The sequence below is a fragment of the Xiphophorus couchianus genome, chromosome 24 (assembly GCF_001444195.1).
Source record: "Xiphophorus couchianus chromosome 24, X_couchianus-1.0, whole genome shotgun sequence".
In the NCBI taxonomy this organism is placed as follows: domain Eukaryota; kingdom Metazoa; phylum Chordata; class Actinopteri; order Cyprinodontiformes; family Poeciliidae; genus Xiphophorus; species Xiphophorus couchianus.
The window spans coordinates 15,465,474-15,486,630 of NC_040251.1; the positions used below are offsets into that span (position 1 = coordinate 15,465,474).

The window sequence follows — 21,157 nt, forward strand, 5'->3', positions numbered from 1 at the left end:
AAAACAAACCAGAAGAAGGTCGCCATCTTTGAAATTCGCAGCAGGTTTGGTTCAGCGCAATATTTGAATTAAGTCCGGTTTAATTTATTTAAAAGTGAAATAAGCTGCATGGCCAACCGAAATATGCACCAAGCGAGGATGCCTGGTGCTAACTCTCCTCAGCCGGGGAGGCGAGGGACGGACTCCCCGGCCTCGTCGGAGCCGACGCCGGCGAACAAAGGCAGTCCGGCCCCGCCGCAGCAACAGTCTCCCGCGGCCGACCAAAGCGAAGGAGCCGCGGAGGAAACGGGGGAATGCCCGCCGAAAATGACTCTGGATATAGCAAGTTTTCGGAAGCCCGGAGAGAAGACGTTCACCCAGCGCTCCCGCCTCTTTGTCGGCAGCCTGCCGCTGGACATCACGGAGGAGGAGTTCAGAAACCTGTTCGCTAAATATGGGAACATTAACGAGGTGTTCATCAACAGGGAGCGGGGATTTGGATTCGTTTGCTTGGTATGTTCATAGCTGCACCTAGATGTTTCAGTTTGCTTTTAATAAGTATTTTTATTTAAATTAATGTGTATATGTTTATCAGTCTTTTATTGGTTATTGGGTTTAACGTTTGATATCAAAATACCATGAGAATATACAGTATGAATTTAGTTCCCACAAGTTTGACCCGGAAGTGATCCGCGCCATCTTAGTAGGCAAGCGCATGCGCCATACATAGCAGACCCATAAGTTTTAGACGAACAGAAAATGTCAAAATAATATTTTGATGGGAAACAGGCTAGAGCTAGTTCTAAGCTTGTGGCTTGTTTGTTGTTGTCATAGCAACTCCATCGCAACTGCCTGCCAAAATGGCTGCCAGTTACAAAGTTCAGAGAAGAGTAAAGTCATATGAGAACTGTGTATTTTAGATATTTATTATTAAACATTCGTTTTATGCTGAATGCATATTATTTACCTATGTTGTTGTTAAATGTTTAGCCTTTTAAATAATAGTTATTATATGTATTATAATTTAAAAAAATATTTTTGAGTTTAAAACAAGATTTTTAAATGTTGAAACCATATGTAATTTTAATTTTATAATTTATTTGTGTTTCTCTTCCACAATAACTTGAAAATAAATTATTTATTATTATACGTAGCAGACATTCATTAAAGTTAAGTTACTTGTAAAAACAAACTTGTTGTTTTGAAAATATTCTAAAACTGTTAGACATTATTTTTTGTTAAAAACGTCTGTTATAAATAGTTGATTGCAGCTTTAAAAAGTTGATTTGGAGGTTCAGTTTGAGGGGCTTCTTATTGGTTACGCTGAATGCTAATCCACCTTTGTTCTGCAGGAAACCCGAACTCTGGCGGAGATTGCTAAAGTCGAGCTGGACGGGTCGGTTCTGAGCAACAGAGCACTAAAGGTCCGCTTCGCGATGCACGGAGCCGCACTCAAAGTCCGCAATCTGCTGCCAGTGGTGACAAACGAACTCCTTGAAGAAGTAGGTTAGAGGTGAAACTGAACACTAAATAATGCAACCATCTTTTCAACCATAGTTGATTAAAAAAGCAAAACAAACTTGTGTGTATCCTCAGGCGTTTTCTCAGTTTGGACCTGTGGAGCGGGCCATTGTTGTGACGGACGACCGCGGCCGTTCCACTGGGAGAGGCATCGTTGAGTTTGCAAGCAAAGTCGCCGCTCGTAAAGCCCTGGAGCGCTGCAACGAGGGAGCAATGCTGCTGACGACGTAAGTGTTGTTTAACAGACCGAAAACTCTTTATGTCTCTTTCAGTCTCAGATTCTCACACCGTATAAATGGATGAACTTTAGAGAAATAAAACGCAGGATTTGTACGGGTGCTTGAATATCAATTTGGTGTTTTAAAGGTTTGGAAATAAAGTACAAGCTAAAGCTTGAGTAAAAGCTTAAATCTGGAAAATCTTATTTGCAGTTGAAACCAGATATTTCCATAACCCTAATAATACTTTTTATTTCTCGCTGTCTGAAGTTAAATCAGATTAATCTTTTCTTGTTTTAGGTCAGTTAGAATCACCAAAATTATTTAATTGTGCAAAATGCAAAAAAAACATAACAAGAACATTTTTTAGAACCTTATTTTGTACCTTTCTTTGTGTTTGCATTTAATTTGAGCAGGAAGGTAATTTCCCTTAACACGATTTGTTTGGGATGTTCAAATGTAATAATAATGATCTATTATTGAATTATTAAATTTGGGGTATTTCTTTTGTTAAATAAATGTTTTGTTCTTGGATCAGTCAGATGTACACGGTGTGGTGAGAGAAACATTTCAAAACATAAAAATGTAGTTATATTTTAGTTTACTTTGCTCCTGATTTATAATGTAGAATACTGTCACAGGACATTATTAATAACAGTAATAAATGATACATAACGGTGAACTGAAGCTGTAATTTGTTTAGTTTGTTGGTGTTGTTTTTACCTCCGAAGTGTGGCGCAGAAAAAGTTTGAAAACTTGTCTTGAAATGCTTGAAAAGTGCTTGAATTTTACTGTTGGAAAAGTGAAAATGGAGGCTAAAACATGTCATGTTGACGATCTTATCTTAGTACTCCATGTCCCACCATCGTGGAGCCAATGGAGCACCTGGACGATGAAGATGGTTTACCTGAAAAGATTCTGCCAAAAACTCCAAAGTATTACAAGTAAGCAGTATTTATATATTTATTGATTTCTTTTGGTTTATGTTGCGTCTGCGATTACACCACTTTTTATTCTGCCAGAGAGCGGGAGCAGACGCCCCGATTCGCCCAGCCTGGCACGTTCGAGTTTGAATACGCGTCTCGCTGGAAAGCTCTGGACGAGATGGAGAAGCAGCAGCGGGAGCAGGTCGACCGAAACATCAAGGAGGCCAGAGAGAAACTGGAGGCGGAGCTGGAGGCCGCCAAAAACGAACATCAGCTCATGTTGATGAGACAAGGTGAGAAGCAATGGCTGTTCGTCTGTTTCTCTCTAGAGTGTATCGTTTTAAAACGTCCCCCCTTTTACTTTTTCTCGTCAGATCTATTGAGACGTCAGGAGGAACTGCGGCGGCTGGAGGAGCTGCGAAATCAGGAGCTGCAAAGACGAAAGCAGATAGAAATGAGGTGAAGAAGAATCTCGAGGAAGAAATTAGCATCTATTCCTATTGGATAATCCTATTATTTAATTTAATATAAATTTTGTTAAAGCTAAAGCTGCAGAAAAGTCTTTCCATTAGCAATGTTTCAGATCAGCTGGTGATAGAAAGCTACATTAGGATACCGAACCCAGTGAGGGGATTCTCATGCTGCTGTGTTGTTTTTATCGGATTAGTTTGGTTTCTGTCTGAACGCTGTGTGTCGTTAGGCATGAGGAGGAGCGAAGGAGGAGAGAGGAGGAGATGATGAGGCACAGGGAGCAGGACGAGCTGAGACGGCAGCCCGACAGCGGCGGCTTCGTTCCAAACTACCATGAAAACGTGAGTACAAACGCTTGGTCTTCACCAACTCATTCAGAAAAAATGAAACAGACAGAAAGTCGGTGTCGTTCTTTTAACGTCAAAATACACAAATAATTTTATTATGGCCTGAGTTGGTCATACTGCACAACAAAAACACGTTTTATTTGTTTTGTTTATTTTTGTTGACTTTTAACTCTTAATAGATTCAAATTTGAAACTACTGTATATACCACATTATCACAGTATTTACACTAGGGATGGGCATTTATTGTTTATTGTTTATTATGAGAATTTTCATTTATTAATATAAATTTCAATTGTTGATGTTGTATAAAAAACAGACGTATATGATCAGAAATGCTTTTGGGTTTTTTTCCATTTTCTCAACTTTTTGTTCCTTGAGAGCATAAATAAGTATCAATAAATCAAAAAAATATAATTAAATGCAGATATTGTGTGCAGTTTAGTGATATAAGTTACACTTTTTTAAGTGAATACTTATGATTGTGACACTATGAATACTCTGCCATGCAGTCACCGTCTCACAAGACTGTAAAGACCTAAAAATAAGTAATAATGTTTATTTATCTTTATCGTTATCACAACAGTGCTGCAAAATTTAGCGCTAAAATTCTAAGTTTATATCTCCCACCTCTGATTTATATCAAAACTGAAAGTAAAAATGTGTAATATGACCAAATATCTTTAATAAAATATAATTTATTAATGTTATATGATTTATAATGTTGTTTATTTGTAAACTTTTGGTCCCTGCTGTTTGAATTGTGCATAATTTCATTTGGTAATGAAGCACATTCTCTAATACATTCTTCGAACAAAGTTTCTCAGATTTATTTTCTCTATTGCCTTTGATGAAAGAGTGTGAAGGTTTGTGACCAGATTCTGTCAGATCAGTTGTGTGGCTTTTGGCGGTGAACAGCTTTACCAGGGTATTTATCTATTTTTCATAAAATATAGCAAAAATACCAAGAGGAGTTTGTTTCCTATTTACTTTGTCTTTAATTTAAACAGAAATGAGTCTGATATCATTTGCTGAAAGGCAGATCTTGAACAAAATGTTTTGGCTGGATAAATAAAAAGCGTGATTTTTAGTAAAAAACACCTAAATGACCATTTTCTGTGTGCTTTGCATTATCTTTGAAGGAAATGAATTCAGAACTCTTAAATATCTCTGAAAAGTGTTTTTTTTTTTTAACTCTGGTAATTTTTGCATTTCCATTTTTTCCCACTTCTGTTTATTATTTGCATATTTGTGGAAAATTATTTGTAAACTCTCCTTAAAGCAAAGCAGCAAATCCATTTTATTCAGTTAAAATCTCAGTTGCAATTAGCAGCCACTAGGGGGCGTACGTGTCGACCACAAAGCTTTCCTTGCTTGTCCTTTGACTCTTTTTCAAGGTAAACATGCATTGGAGTTATGTAAAATAAATAATAATCTGCTCATATCTCTTACTTCTTAACATTAGATTTTGTTTGTTTCTATTATTTGATTCATACTTTGTTTATTTATTCTTGTATAATTTTTCATCAGGGTTTAATTTGATTTTCCACTCGATTTTTTGGATTTGGTATTAAAGTTTTTCTTCTGACTTAAATTTTTTTTGTGTGATTTATGTACATTAGTTATTATGTGCATTTTATTCACACATAAAAGTGATAAAATTTTGTTTTATGCCTTTAACTCTAGCTTTTTTCAGTTCATTTTAAAACGCGTTTAACTGACTATACTGATACTTTACACTTGAATGTGTAAAATACAAGTTATGAAGTTAAATCATTGTAATTACTAAGTGTTGTTTTTCATAATTTGAATGATTTGAACTGGAGAATACTTGGTTTTGTTAAGAATATTCTTATAGCTTCCTGACCTTCTGATATTAATACTTTGATATCACAACCAGACAGTGTTGTGTATTTCTTTATTTTGCTTCACTGTTAGCTGCATTAGGTAACGTATGAATTAAATATATTCTCAAGTTGTTGTAAGAGATTAATTATCAAGTTATTTTCAGTTATAAAATTTCTTATTTTTGCATTTAGAAGCTTAATTAAAATCAGGCATTATTGACAATTATACGTTCCAGCTGGGGAAAAAATATTGAATCCCCTGCTGATTTGATTAATCTCCTAACCTGTAGATATGTAAACACTCTTTAGTTTTTATATTTCTTATATATTAGTGTAAAAAGACAGAATATAACCAGATAAATACATGACACCAGGGAAAAAGCTGATTTTAGATTATTTACTCAAAGAAACAGCCAGTATTGTGGCTCCCAGATATTTCTGACTTCAGTGATTTACAATCTGCACATCCTGGACTGGCTGCAAAACCATCAGTAAGAAGTTTGAAGAGAATCTGAAAACTGCTGCATTTAGAAATGGAAGAACTACAAAATGGCCGCCAAATGCCCTCTATCTGGAACTACATGCAGGACCTTGACCCCAGTTTGTCTACTTTTGGTGGATGACGGCCAACGTATTGGGCGTTTTTCAATCAGCCAGATGAACAGAAGACCAGACCTACTGAGCTTAAAGAAAAGTAGCAGCTGAAGGTTTGAGCTACGAAGGGACAAAACAAAATCCCTCCGTTGATGATTCCAAATCTGCTGACCAGCTGAAAGTCGCCCAACCACGTTCTGTTTTCTGCTCTTTGTTTTTCTCATCATCGTCTTTGTTAACAGACTAGTTGGTCATTTTTTTTGCATCAGAACACAATATGGCTACTATTTGTCTAATTATTTAATTATCTGCCTGAATGAAAATGTGAAGTTTTGACTTCGCTTTTTTTTAGATTTCCTCTAGAAGAGAGAGAAGTTTTAACTGAATTTAAAAAAAATAATGTTTCTACATTTATTTTACCAGTTTTGTCCTTCAAAAACGTAAATGTTTGTTGTCAGCTTTGCATTAAAAGAAATACTACATCCAGGATTGATTTGCAGGAGTCTGTTCCATAATGCTTCAGTTTTATTCTGAAGACTCTTCTTCACTTCTTTCAGAGGGAACAGGAAATGAGAGTGGGTGAGCTGGGCCCTCGTGGAGCCGGTAATATGGGAGGTATGGGCATGACTGTGTAGATAAAATATCTTTGTGTTTCAATTTTTCTTTGAAGCGTTACAGTAGGAACCTGAATTTACCGTATTGTTTTTTGGTATACTTTTTAAATCAGGGAGCAAAAGATTAGAAGGTATCTCACGCTCTTCTTTTTCTCTTTTAGAAGTTATTAGCAAATATGTGGGTAGTCATAATTCCAATAAAGTAAAAGCTTAAGACATTTTTGCATTTAATTTGTTTTGGAGTAAGTAGATGCATAATAACATCTTGCTAAGTGGAGAATAAAGGACAGAGACCAAGTATAATCTTTTTTTTTTTTATTTAAATAAATAAATTGGTCAGAAGAGAATATAAAAACGCAGGATTGCACATCATCTTTGTAAAGACATCTATCATATCATGTATGTATATTTTTCTCAAAGTCTACGGGTCCGTCAAGGTTTATCTTGTTTGAAATGTTTTTGTCTCATTTTCTTGTCGTTCTGTGCTTCTTCGCATTTTTATGCTTTTATTGTTTGACACAACGTCAGCTGTCAGCATATTTTTACACATCACACCTAAAACCCTCACATGTATAAAAAAGGGTTTCTTGTTGAAAATGGATGTTTGTAATTTTAAGAGTGATTAGCAGCTACTGTAATTGGTGAGTTGGGACTGAAAACGTTGCGGTTTCACATCTACAGTTATCAGTTCTATGAAACTGGTAAAATTATACTAACTCTACTAAATTACTGCATTAAAGGCATAAGTTAAGGGCCTGGTTGAGATTTTGTTTTATTTTCTCTTTTCATATTTGTAACTGAAATGCTCGTTGGAGGAATCGCATTCCTGTTTTAAATCCGTGCTGTTGTGCTGCCAAACTTAAGCATAAAGAGAATCATCGTTTCATCAGGTTTATAAGCCTCTTCTCCAATATCAAGTCTCACTGTAGCTGTTAATGTCTGGTTTGATTCTGTATGTCTCTGTTGGCAGTGTGTTCCTCACTATGTTGGTTGGGGAGTGTGGGAATGAGCTGTGGTCGACGCTCCAATGTCATTTTGACAGTGTAACCTTAGGCGGCTAGTTTCTTGGAAGTCTCTTGGTATGTTTAGTTGTGGATTGCACTGTTCTGCCACAATTGGTAAAAAGGTTTGACCTCAAGGTTTGACCATGGAAATATCAGCTTCCATCCTGCCAACTACTTTGGTCTCATCATCGATTGAAAATGGTGCTTCAGATGTTGTTGTTTGAGGAGTGTGCAAGTACTGCTTTTGTTCATCCAGTGGTGGATGATTGATCAATTGGTCAATCAACGAATGGGGTCTTCTGAAAATCAAATCGCTTGTGCGCAATGCCACTGTTGGCCAAAAAGAGTAGGAACTGCGCAGCATCTGCAAATTGTGACAAATATGGCTGGGGCTGACGGGGGAAGAACCGGCTAATGCCATGCTAATGGAGAAGGGCCTCAAGCTAAAGAAACGGGCTTTTGATGCTAAATTTTCCTTGGGGACTCTTGAAGCAGCAGACAAGTTGCAGGGGGGCAGGGTAAGTGCAACTTCTGTGCTTGGAGAAGGAAAAACTCAAAAGGATGAATTGACAGGCTTTGTTTTGGTGAGATAAACTGCAGACCTGCAGAGTGGCAGGCCTTGGCAGTGGTTGTAATATTTAAAAAATAATGCAGGTTTGTGTCTCCCAACTTAGGAGGGATCCACATTGTCATCCCCTGAGAATTATTTTCTGGGTGAGAGAAGTTTTAAATCTGATTCAAGAGGAGCAATGTTGTATTTCAACCTTGCCCTGAAACAGTACACCAACTATTAGTCATTAAAGGAATGCTGAGTTGGTCATGGGACTTAATTGTCAACTCTACTTACTGTGTTTGGAGATGATCTCAGGTGTTGTCTGGTCCTTGTATGAAGAAAGCATGAGCTGTGTACTTGTCCTGTACCCAAAGATGACCTTGTTCAAAGTTTCTTTCCATCTTGTTTGATATTTAAGGAGGTGGATTCACAGATGGGGGCTTCATCTGCAGTTTGGTCCAGTCTAGAAGCCAAAATAATCCACTTGTCTGTTAACATTCCTGAACTATAGCCATGCAATACTGACCCTTCATGCAAGTGGCTAAAATGTACTTCCATATAGGGTTGACATAACTTGTTAATGGACCTTACCAAGCTCCGCCCAAAACCGACCCACGTGACCGCAAGTCTCACAAACAAAGCCTCGTGGCGCGTTGTTTCTATGTAAACATGACTAGATTAGTGCAGAATTTCTACCGGATTTTCACAATATATCAGAGGAACTAACAAGTTCATGTCATCATCTGGGAGGAGGTTACTGGTTTCTCAGTCACAAGCTGGTTGCAAACCTGAGGCCAGCAGGTGTCAGTCAGTTATGGTAGATCTGAAATTTGGTTTGATGACGTCAATATGAGAAGCTACAGACTGATAGGAGGAACCAAAGAGCTCTGTAAAGGTAAAGGCAAATCTTCTGAAGTTGGGGTATAATTAACTTAATTTCACATAATTACCACGGTAGAAGCCACTCCTACCTTTTTACACTCTCTCTCTCTTTGTAGTTTAAGCACTCCTGTTACCGTGGTAACCGCCTGCACCCCGCAAGACGAACAAAGATTACGTTAAAAACATTCAGTCCGTTACGGTATCAAGTTTCCAGGCTTGATATTTATTTCTCGATTATTGATCAGCGCTTCCCTGAACACAGCGATGGTTGATTGACTAGCTGTACTTGGTGCTAACGTGGCTAACACGAGTAACAGTTTAGTCCAAAGCCTTTTCTGCTAAAATAAAATCTTTAGTGTATGTCAGATACAGACACATTGGATATTGATCTGTTTAGCTAACGTCAGACTGTGTAGCAGACAGGCTTCAAGGTGTAGAAGTTGTATCAGTTCTGCCTTTATGCTGTACTTAGCTAATGGGAAGCTAAGTGTGTTTGTGAGACGGTCACGCAGGTGACCACGTAGAATGGGCATCAGCCAATGAAAAGCGGCCCCTGCGGTAAGGTCAATGCTCTTCATGGATGAGAGAAGTCTTCATTGAACTGTAGTACAACAGGAGGCCATTTTTAAGGTGTTCAGTAAGTTATTTTTGAGGGACATTTTTGGATTTTTCAACCAGAAGGCATTGAAGAAAGCTTTCTGGTTGGTGCTTCCAAAATGAACCAAATCGGCTTTTGAAAACAGTTGGTGAAAATACATCAATAACATAATCTGGACCTGCATAAGTTGACATTACTCCACTGCAGTAGAGTAATTATATCACATTTGCTTCTTTATCTTACTGTTGGTTTGCTTTGACACCTTTAAACCATTTTATTACTCTTGTGTAGAATCCTCCTCGGATGTTACCCGTCTTGTTATTGCTCTCCTTTTCTGTATTCCCTGTGGCTACTGTGATGTGCAATCCAGCGGTTACATGCTGCATCTATGGCATCACATCGTATTGTTTTAAAGAACAGTTCACTCTTACTCTGTTTAATAATGTAGCTGAAGTCAACAATATAGTGTAGTTTATCAAATCTTTTCTTTCAAATTATAGGATTGACTTGATGCAGTTTGTAATGCCTATAATCTTTTACAGTTTTACTCTGCACAAAGCATTTTAGTTTGATCAAATTGTAACAAACTAGTTTTAATTTACAGTATACATGAAATAGTTCCAGACGAAACGGACAGATGAACCAATAATCCGTTGTTTTGCATGTAGATGGGTTTAACCAGGCCTCTGGAGGGCCCAGTGGTAACCAGGGGCAAATGATGGGCGGGAGTGGAAGGGGAGGAGCCATTGCCCCAGAGGGAACGTCAAATATGGGGACACCTTTGATGTCAGAGAATGGAGCCATGGTAACGTATCTAAAAACCGCTTGTCTGTTCATTAATATGATCTGGTTTAAAAACAGCACAAGATTTCTTTGCATTGTGTTGAGAAAACTTTAGTGGAGCTCTCAAATATCGGAACCAATGTGGATATTAGTATCTCTACTACTTTCTCATGTAATCCACAAATCTAACCTTTGTGGAAAAGATGCAAGAAGAAGTCCATTGCTGAAAGAAAGTCTAAAAAAGTTAGATCTATGTACAAGCCACATAAGGGACAAAGCAAATATGTAGAAGGTGATCTGGTCAGCGGAGACCAAAAGTGACAGCTGGCCAAAGTTGGTGGGAAGATGGATGGAGCTAAATTAAGGTCAGACCTTGAAAAAGACCTGCAGAGGACATGAAACTGGGACAGAAGTTCACCATGATCCTAAACATCCAGGCAGAGCTACAGGAGCATTTTCTGTTAGAATGGCTTAGCCAAAACTAAAATCTAGTTGTAGAATTTCTGGATAGATAGGATGATGTCCATGAAATAATCTCACGCAGTCCGAGATATTTTGCAGAAATTTCCGTCTGTAAAATTTTAATTTACTGAGGAAAATGAAAGACGGCAAACTCTGATTGTATAAAGATTTGAGTCAGACTACATAAATCCGTTGCCTGTACAATTATATGCTAATTTTGCTAATTGAATAGATCATCTTACACTAAAGTTTCTGCTGGTAAATGTGAAATGTTTGAGGTAGTGGTAGTTCTGCAAAGCACTGTTGATTAAAAAGTAGAAGCTATTTTCAAAAATAAACCTTGAAGGAAATGTTAAGTCTTTTTCACTAATGGTCTTTTTTTCTTTTCTCTCTTCTCTTTGGGGTCACGTTTCTTTTTTCCCCTTTTGCACTTGGATGGTGACAATTGGATCAAACTCAACCTTGACTGAACTTTGACCTACCTTGACTGAAAATACCTCTACGACCCTCACCACTATTTGGATCAACTGGATTCGTGACTCCTTACAACTGTTTGTTGAATCTCGTTAAACCAACCCCTGTTGCCCTCAGCGTAACGATAGGTACTCTCAGGGCGGATCAATGGGCGGTCGATCGGAAGTCGAGTCCCCAAAGCAACAGCAGCAGCCATTGGGGCCGCAGGGTGGACCAGCTCCCGGATATAGCAGAGGCAGTCCAAGTCCAGGAGTCTTTGATGGCCCAAATAACAAACGCCGCCGATACTAACGTCTTAACGGTTCTCATATGGATCAGCAGCCAGTGCAATTTCTTCTTTTTCTACCCATCACCATCATGACTCCAGTTTTTTGGACAACAGAGTGGCATGTTTTTGTCCGTTTGTGGATTGACTTTTTGATTGTTCTACCAGTTTTTAGAAGATTTGGATGAAAGTCTTCGACCTTGTCATTGCAAACACACACATATTGGAAATTATTTATTTTAATTTTTTTCATTTTGTGAATATGCAAACAGTTTTGAGTCGGAATATAACCTCAATTGCTTTCTAAGGTGGATTATTTTAAAGGTTCAGACTTTCTGCTTTATCATTCTCCGCCTGTCAAATAGATGTTTGCTAAGCAAAAGCACAGGAGGTTGATTAACTCACAGTCATTATTGCTTTTTGAGTGTTTCACTAATTTCTCCCGTATGTCTGGCCAATATTTGTCCAGACCCATCTGCTAGTAAACTTTGATCATGTGATTAAAAAGGAAACAAAACGAGGTCCAAGAAAAAAACTGGTTAAAAGAACCAGGTGCTGGTCATTTCACCCCAGGCCATTTTATTTTTAATATTAAGCAGTTACAATATGATTCCAAGCACCGTCAGTAGGTCTGTCCATGCCCACATCGTTCCTGGCACTCAGTCTCACTTCCTAGCAAAAGCATATTTGCTAGGAAGTGAATATGCACTGATTAAAACAATGTTTAAGGGTTTATATTTAAAAATATGGACCATAGGTTTCAGTGGAAGTCTACGTCAACACATTGCCTTGAGATTTCAGTGAGATTTGTTCTTTTAGACAAACTTTTCTATATTTTAGCATTCATTTTTCATTTGCAAATTTGGGCATATTCTTGTCTTGATGTTTAGAATATAAATTTTATCCAAGAAGCTTTTACGATGTCAGCAACAAATGGGTTTTTTGCCTTCTAGTTTTATGCATAATTTACTAAATCTAAAGAAAGACAGTAAAATGGAATCATGAGTAAAATTAAAGATTTTTAGCAGTATTTCCTAAATTAACAGCTTCCACAGAGCAAAATGGAAGTAGAATTAGCAATCTGGCAAAGAGGTGAATTGGTACCGTCAGAATTTATTGCCACGTTACAAACTATTTAGTTAATTTTATTAACATTTCTTACCAGCTTCTGGACAGCAACATTTTTAAACTTGAATGAAAAATGTTTTTCGTTTAAAACGGACCGTATAGTCGGGCTTTGGTGCTTTTAAAAATGTTGTTTGTGTGCAGAATGTGGAGTCTGCAAGATTCTTTTATCGGTCTTTATAGATTTTTAAAATAAGTGATTATTATTAACTGTAGATGAGAATAATCACTTGAACAGGAATATGGTGTGCTGATATTGTTGTGGAGATTGTACAGTTGTACAATGACAAAGCGAGAGCGTATTTGCATTATGAATGAGAGAAGCCACATGTAGTCACTAAGTAGTCACAGGCTTTATTTACCTTTAGTGATTTTGTTTATCCAGTGCAATGATTGCGACATCTTGAACTCGTCAGAAGTTGCTGTGGGTTAGAAATCTTGCAATTAAAAGGTTTTAAAGCGTTTTTTTTTTTTTTTTTTAAGTATTTGTGTTTGTTACTTTCTGAACCTTTTCCATAAGAGTGAGTACTGTAAAATCCTCCTTTTATTTGTTTTTTTGGATTTTATTTCTCCTTATTTTTTGCTCAGAACTACAGGAAATGTTCTGTAGCTTTTGTACATCTTGTACTTGATGGTCAAGAGAAATAAAATGGTTTTTTGTCTTTATTTAACCTGATGAACAATAAATATCATATCCATCCTTTAAATGTTTGATTACAAAGCATCACTTCTAGTATTTTAATCTTATTTTGTGTAAGTATTCTAATGAATTTGCTCAGTGTGTGTGAATGTGTGGACTGCAGCTAAATAAGTCATTTCAAGTTTTTGGTTTCTCTGACTTCATTGTCATATTTAATTTTTTTGTTTTGTAAAATGTTCGTTCTTTGTGTATTGTAAACTGGTGAAAAAATTGATGGTGACACAAGTATTATGTTAACTTTATGATATTATTATTATATTATATTATTGCTGCAAAGTAATCCATTTCATTTTAATTGCGACAAAGTTTGTGTTAGCAAAAAGAAAAAAGGAATTGGTTGCCTTTGCAGGAAGTGCGAGGATGGATGGCAAAAGACTGCTGCAAAGCTATTTTCTTTGTTTTCCTGGTTTAGTTATTTATTTTTTGGGTGGAGGGAGGACGTCATGGAAATTTTGTGTTTAGAAAAATGACTAAAATTGAGCAAAGAGTGAGATTTAAATATCTTCCAAATGCAACTTCTTTCAACTAATCATAGTTTGTTGAAGATCTGCAACGTTTCAGGACAAAAGTGATGCAAGTGTTGGACCTGCAGGAAGGAAATGCCCCCTAATTTGAACTACAGTTAGGTAAGCTAGTGGATAAATCTTGAGTGAGCCCTAATCTTCAAGTCGAAGTTTATTTTTATAGCGTATATCAGTGGACAAAACTTTTGCTTGAAGGACAAAACAATTCATAACTTCATAAACTACAATTAAACACGACTAGATAGCTTTAAAGATAGTGAGTAAAAAAGACAAGTTGGGTATTAAAACTGAAATATTAAGTACAACTGGAAGTTGAATTTAATGAAGACAAATTATTTTTAAAGGATCAACAGTTCAGGTGAGGCTTTTAACATTTTACGTATCGCTACTGACGCTGTGATTGGTGGAAGCAGCCATGAAGGTGTTGTTGAACAATTTGGTAGATTATGTTTTATCTCCAAAAAGTAAAGCAGTCCCATGTTTTATACAAACTACAAATTAAGAATCTAATTGCATTTTAAAGGTATTTATTTTAACATTAACATGCTGTAAATAGTAACTAGTTGCAATAACGTGAAGTATTGCTAGTAAATCTTTCAAACTTATTTAAATATTTTCTATTTTTTCTGTTAAAATTCATGATATTAACCCTGAAAATGAGTGAAGACCCAATAACCTAAAGTACTTGATGTTCTCTTACCTGCTCATCGGGACATGAAGCTGTTTAGACTGAAAACGGGATGTTGGCCGACTCTCCGCTTTGGTTTTTAGTGTATTAACATTCAGACCAGGAAGAGGATTTAGCTTTTTAATGTCTGGAACGTTTTTATTTTTTCCATCCAGCTTAAATATATCTGAACATCTGGTGACTGGATCTTTTTTTCCTGCTCTGAAAAAAGCTTTTCCTGTGTTTGGGGTCATTTTGTATCATTGCTTTGAATCACCTGATAATACAAATTCTTTAGTTGCTCTCATTTGTAAACTGGCACTGTGTCTTTAAGAGGTTTTGACATCAATCTATAGAGTATTATAGTTTAATCAGTCATCACTGAGTGTGATTATTGTGTGGATTTAAAATTACTAAGATCATCCAGTCAGACTTATTGAAATCAGATATTTGCATATATTAAAAACACATTTATTATTTAATGGTTTTCACCAGGCAGTTGGGGATTTTGAGTATGTGAGCAGTTTTATCATACTTTAAACTTTTGTTTGACTTAGTTTAGGGTTTAAAGTATTACTTTTTGAACTTTCAATTACTGAACATATTAAAAGTTTCTTACCAAGGAAAATAAGTAATTTGTTTTTTGGAAAAGCATTTTTGCTCTAAATTTGTCAAACCTTCTGAGAATATTAAACATTAATTTTAGCTGAACTAGAACTTTATGAAATGTTTTTTCTTGGTGACAGGAAATTGTTTTATTTCATGTTTTGAATGCAACATTGGGATTTCACCCACTTTTTTCTTTTCACTTGTTTTTGCACACATATACCAATGCTCTGTTAAATTGGTGATCGATTTTTATAAAGTTGTAATTGTCCTTGTCTGTTGCAGGTTCTGTGTGCCAGATGCTACTACTAGTGCAGCCATGGAACTGGTAAATTTTTGTTTACACACACATTCATATTTTTTAGACTGGATTTCACTAGTACAGAATCTTAATGTTGAAGTTTGTAACTTTCAGGTCTATAAACATAAAATTTCGAGGGTTAAGAAGTTTTTCCAAGGAGTTTAGTTGCACTTCTGTTGCTCCAATAATTATCAAAACCACAAGTGTTAAAGAACGTTTGTTTTATTTTATTTATTTCAAACTGGTTTTTAAAAACCAAGAACAAAATAATTAGCTTACCACTGCTTTTCTGTTTGAAAAGGAACAGGAAGAAGTGAACACTTATTCAGTCCTACCGTTTACCTCCATTTAATTCAATATATCACCTTCTGACTCAATAATTATCACAAATGTAGTTAAAACCATGTTCTAATATTCATGTGCCTGTTTAATATACTGTCTAGTACACAGACAAAATGGTTACAAACTAACTCATAAGAAGACAAGAAAATACGGATGATAATAATAATAATGAGAATTGTAAATAACAACCGGACATCATTGTAAGATGATGGTTGTGTGGGTTTTAAGATCTATTGGCCTACTTCATGTCGTCTGATAGGTTCTGGTTAAAATACTTCTACAGCTCTGGCAGCAAAGAAGGGATAACTTTTTATTTTTTATCCTGTAAAAAAATGTTTATTTTCTATTGACCAAGTTTATTTTTAATATTAGAATTAATTTTATCTGAAACATTTAAATGCGACAGAAACAAAAAAAGAGAAGAAATCGGTTTGGGGAAAAATGCTTTTTTCTGAAGATGCAGGTAATGTTTATTTTTTACTGGTTTCATTTGACACCAGAAAGCTGTCGGACCAAGCAGGAGTTTGGACATCGATGTTGAGGTGTTTTGTCTTTGTCTAAATCACCGTTACTTTAATAATTTATTAGTTAAATTAATCGTATTGCTTCTCTGCTGAATAAAATGGATGAAAATGTTATTTATCGTACTGTTTTTTTTTTTTTGTATTAAATCTTAATTTTTTTCTAGCCGGTCTTTGGGTTATTTACACAAAGGGCTAATTCATGTTGCGAAGCAGCAGCCACATGTGAAACATCACATTTCCTTCTGACCTTTAAAGAACCTCCTGGGTCAAACTGATGCGTCAAAGGAGAAGAAGAAGAAGACGGAGGGATGTTTGGAGACGTGAAGGGGGACGTGTTACTTTTCTTCGCCATGCCCAGGGCTGTTCATTACCAACAGTAGGGGAGCTAATCATTGAAGTGATCCAGTTTAACGTGGGGAATGAATACTTCTCTGTTCTTCACTTTGTGCCCTCGTTCTTCTTTAGCCCACTTTCTGGCCCACTTCTGTTTATGAAATAAGATTGGTTTGTTTTGTTATTCAACCAAAGTACAAAGCAGCTCTTTGTCTGCGTTATTTTAAAACGCTTTCCGGAATATTCCAGCTATTTTAAAACGGAAACTTTTCTGATGTTCCCTTTTTAAAGACTTGATTGAGTGGCCTATATTGTGTGATTATAGCCTACTTTCTAATTAGTGCTATAGATTTCACATTTTGTCATATTTTATCAATTCCGCGCTCTGTGCAGGGGATTTTTGGATGTCTGCACAAACCAGCGCTACAAGACATTGCTAAATATAATTCCAGTGATAAGATAATCGATTATTAATATAATAATTGACATTAAAGTGATTTACAAAATTATTCTTGCTTCTTGAGTTTTTTTAAGCTTTTTGTGTAAATGACCAACATGAGATTTTGGAAAGATTGTAAAGTGAAATTAAAAGATAACAGCGTAGTAGAACCATTGTAGATGTCAAATAAGAAATTTTAGATTCATCTAAAAAATCTCAGAAAAGAAGAAAAACGAGGATATTTCTGAGATCCAAAATTTTCCAGAAGAAACTCAGAAATTGTGAGATTAATCTCTGAAAATATTTAGAGAAGAAAAACTTGGAAATGTCTGAGAAAACAAATTTAATTTGAGAAATGTTCTTTAAAAAAAATGTATGACCTTGAAGTTAAAAAAATTGTGACTAGCAGTTTCAAAAGTTGAAATGAAACTCAGAAATTTCCAAGTTTTTTCTGTAAATGTCTGAGATTAATCTCAAACTTTGTGAGTTTTATGTAGGTTATTTACTCTTTTTTTCTATCTTCTATATGCGCCATGGTAGGAAAAATATTTGTGTTATTCTTGTTTTCTTTTTGACGGTACCAGAGGGTCTTTTGGCCTTTTGGCTACTTCTTCTGATTAGGTGAACTGCCTTGTCTGTAGGTTTGTACATTTTCTCCATACGACAGAAATTGAAACTAAGTTTTAAGATGTTTAATATTTGAGAAATTGTTTTATTCTGTTTTAAATTTCTCCACAACGTTCTCCCTGACCGGTCTGTGAGCACCAAAGTCCCTAAAGTTATCCCTAATCTTTCCGGGTTTTTTTTGTAAAAAATGTTGGAAATACTAATTCTTGTTCCGTGTCTATATTTTGTGTTTGTGTCTCATAAAATCCAAATAAAAACACAGACGTTTATAGTGGTAAGGTGACACAGTGAGGAAATATTGGAGCATTTTCGTTTATAGAACATGTTCGCGACTTTTCCTCATGACGATAATAGTTTTTTCATGTATGAGTGTAGGTTGAAACCGTTGTTCGTAAAGATGTCCAGACCCAGTAGCTCCAATCTGATTATCGGCTATTTGAATGGGCCGGTTTAGGTAAAAATAGTGGAGACCTATTTTTTGCAGCGCGACGGCGCCGCCGCCGCGCCGTGCGTAAAGACGCATTAAGAATTGGCACAGCGGCTGTTAATCCAAACAGGAGCTGCTTGTGGTTACAGCTCAGACTCTCACTGATGGCGCTTTGGGAGGAAGGACGTCAGCTGTGTTGCTTCTCCCTTTAACTTTATTTATAAAGTTGATCAGATTCTCTCCTTACGCCACTTTTTTTTGGGTTTTGTTTCAGTTGGTTTCTGCTGAAATGTCTCGCGTGTTGACGACACGGAGGTTATTAATGGGATTTCTCTCCCCGCTGCGTCACCTAATGACAGCTGGACACTGAGGCGTTGGGACTGAATGGATGACATGTCTCCGCAGCAGCAGCAGGACAACAAACGGGTGAGATTTCCCCCCGTTTTTCAGCCTGGGGAGTTTAAAACTGAAATGTTGTGTTTGATATTGTTGTAGTGGCGCCACTTGCCTTCCACGTGAATAAGTTGTATCCGTGTGTTGGGGCAGAGGTTAGGTTAGAGTTCAGGACTTTCACTAAACTGATACCGGCATCTACTAGGAATTGCGTTAGGTTCTGCCTGGGTAATTTGGAGGTGTCAGGGTTTTTGTACTTCCTGAATCTGGGTCTTACTGTTCAACAGTTTCACATTTTGTCACCACAAACTTTATACAATGGACCTCCGTTAGAGATCACAACTGGAATAAAAATAAAATCCGAACCCTCTAAAAATGTTTGTAACTGCCCATTTATTAGTTCAATCACCAATTATATGGTAATTTGCCTTATTAAGCTGCTTAGCATTAGAAGCTAACATTCACAGTCTTCCTTACAGAGCTCAGCATTTATCGTATCGTTTATTTATCGTGATTAATTTCTTATGATGGTAATAATTTTGATTTATTGTTATAATAAATTCCAGTTAATTATATTTAAAACCCCAAAAACTCCCTATGTTTGGATTATTTTGCTATTTTTGTCACTGTTTGTTCAATGAAAGCATCAATAATTGAGACAATAGTATAAAATCCATTTACAATTTAATAATTCAAATAATTAAACCGCTTCTTTATATAATTGGTGTTTTACAAATAGGAATGTTTTTCAAGAGCAGTATTTGTGGTCAGATCCCAGAGAAAAATCTGGGATCTACAATAAGCAGGTGTCCACTGTAACATACTTGTGAGGTGGAACCAAAACAATGCACCATTTTTCCAATTAAAATCCAATAGTTGGCATCAGTTTGTTTCCTATAATAGGATGCAGACGTTACCTCATTATTAAAGACTTTAGAGGTTTGAGCTGTAATGAGAAAACCATAAGAAATTCAGAATTTAGACCCCAATTGATGTATTGAAACAATTTGAATTATTATATAAGTTTAATTCAGTTTTATTTAAATGCTAAATACAGTTTTGAGGCAATTTGCTGAAAAATAGGCTCAGTTTAGATCTATTTATTTAATAGATCAGAATCAGTGTCAGTTACTTCCTTACAGTTCAATCAGAACTTATTGATGCATTTTAATAAACTTTAAATGTTTGCAGTGAATCCTCCCCTGTTGGGTTCGAACCTTTTTGGTTTTTCTTCCATGAATGGCGTGATGTTTGGATAACAAACACGTTTCCTCTGAGAACTACTGAACTACTGAACCTTTTCCATTTCTCAGAGCATCAGAATATGTGAACTACACATAATAAATAAAGGTTTTCTATAGGATTCTATCCTGGTTGCTATAAAGACCATTTTTGGCGTCATTTGTGTTTAAATGAAATTTTCTGGCAGAAGACAGCATATTTTTATTGAAAATATTAAAAAAATTTAAATAACTTTTAGAGGTTTTACTTCCCGACAGGTAAACGGATTGATATCCAGGCCCACAGCATCACAGATCCTCTACTGTACCTTAGCTGCTTTTAAACATATTCATTCTTCGTTTCACCTAAACCCACCTGGAGTGTTTTCTGTTAAAAAAAAACTGATCTAGAATCAGTTAATGTTTCTGTAGCAGAGCAACATCTACATACTGGGATATTTTTTGCTGTATTTAGTTGTGAAAGCGAACATTGTGGCTGGAACATTAGGAATGTTTCACCACTCTGCGACCGAGTGAAACGACAGAAACGTGTGGATATGACTGTCAGTTCAGACGATTTAGAGTTTACCCTGTATTTTCTCTGCTGGTGGACTTGTTAACTCTAGAGCCATTTTTTAGCTTAGAGCTGGAAAACAGTCTTAACTCCACGTTTTCACGGAGACGTTTCCAGCTGTGAGCACACAAATCTGCAAACACGTCCATTTGCCTCGTTTTACTTCTGCTTATTGAATACTAGCATGAATCCAAACATGCAGAACTGACTCCATATTTGCAGGGTAGTTAAATTTTTTCCTCCTTTTAAACAATAAAAAATGTCACTGCTATGCTAAGGTATGTATTCATCTTTTCTAGATTTTTTCACTTTAAAACTTACATGTGTTTTATTTGGATTTTACATGTTAGGCCAACACAAAGTGTTTTACAGCTGCAGAGTGTAAGAAAAAAATGTAATCCTGGTTTATGGAAAGTGGGGCAAGTATTAGTTTTAACCATTTACATTGCGTTTATTTATGACATAAAATCTCAATAAGATTTTTATTGGTCGTAACGTGACAAAACGTGGAAACGCTCCGGGGGTTGAACAGTTTCCCAAGACGCCACGCATCAGTTCTGCATCAGGCGATCACCAGTAAGTGGGTTAATCTGATGTACAATGAGAAAAACTACGGTTACGTAACGGCTGTTTGTTCCCCCTGCATTAGTCTCCCAAAGCCTTTCACAATTAGATTAAATGAAACTTATTGATCCCTGTAAGGACACAAAGATAATAGGATACCAGTATGGCCACCAGCCGCAGCTGCTGGGCTTCAGCGCAGCAACATTTTGGAAATGTGTAAAAGTTCAGTCAGATGACCGGATGTTTTGTTTTGCT

The 21,157-nt window shown here is 36.3% G+C and overlaps 2 protein-coding genes across 6 annotated transcripts in view; both read left to right on the forward strand.

Moving 5' to 3' along the window:
* On the forward strand, positions 1 to 18,559 carry pspc1 (paraspeckle component 1). Of its 5 annotated transcripts, XM_028010302.1 has the most exons (10): positions 2 to 492; positions 1,332 to 1,481; positions 1,576 to 1,727; positions 2,567 to 2,662; positions 2,741 to 2,937; positions 3,019 to 3,103; positions 3,345 to 3,456; positions 6,459 to 6,516; positions 10,221 to 10,357; positions 11,389 to 13,564. In XM_028010302.1, the coding sequence occupies exons 1-10, from the start codon at positions 109 to 111 to the stop codon at positions 11,560 to 11,562; spliced, it is 1,545 nt and encodes a 514-aa protein (XP_027866103.1). In that variant the 5' UTR covers positions 2 to 108; the 3' UTR covers positions 11,563 to 13,564. The 5 variants fall into 5 exon arrangements, 4 of the variants coding, with proteins under 4 accessions (XP_027866106.1, XP_027866105.1, XP_027866104.1 ...); XR_003594586.1 differs by lacking the exon at positions 6,459 to 6,516 and having other exon boundaries at positions 1 to 492; positions 11,389 to 11,541; XM_028010305.1 differs by lacking the exons at positions 6,459 to 6,516; positions 10,221 to 10,357; positions 11,389 to 13,564 and adding exons at positions 15,444 to 15,486; positions 18,426 to 18,559 and having other exon boundaries at positions 1 to 492.
* The window catches only part of LOC114140445 (rho GTPase-activating protein 20-like), a 19,210-nt gene continuing 16,554 nt past the window's right edge, over positions 18,502 to 21,157 (forward strand). Inside the window, exon 1 of the mRNA XM_028010297.1 lies at positions 18,502 to 18,577. Coding sequence (XP_027866098.1) covers positions 18,536 to 18,577 — 42 coding nt within the window. The 5' untranslated portion in view covers positions 18,502 to 18,535. The remainder of the gene's footprint in view (positions 18,578 to 21,157) is intronic.

Bases quoted from the DNA above. Each gene is read 5' to 3' on its own strand.
- pspc1 (XM_028010302.1), top strand. From the start codon at position 109: ATGGCCAACCGAAATATGCACCAAGCGAGGATGCCTGGTGCTAACTCT. The intron at 1,482-1,575 runs GTAGGTTAGAGG...GTGTATCCTCAG, and splicing joins CAAACGAACTCCTTGAAGAA to GCGTTTTCTCAGTTTGGACC. The intron at 2,938-3,018 runs GTGAGAAGCAAT...TTTTCTCGTCAG, and splicing joins GCTCATGTTGATGAGACAAG to ATCTATTGAGACGTCAGGAG.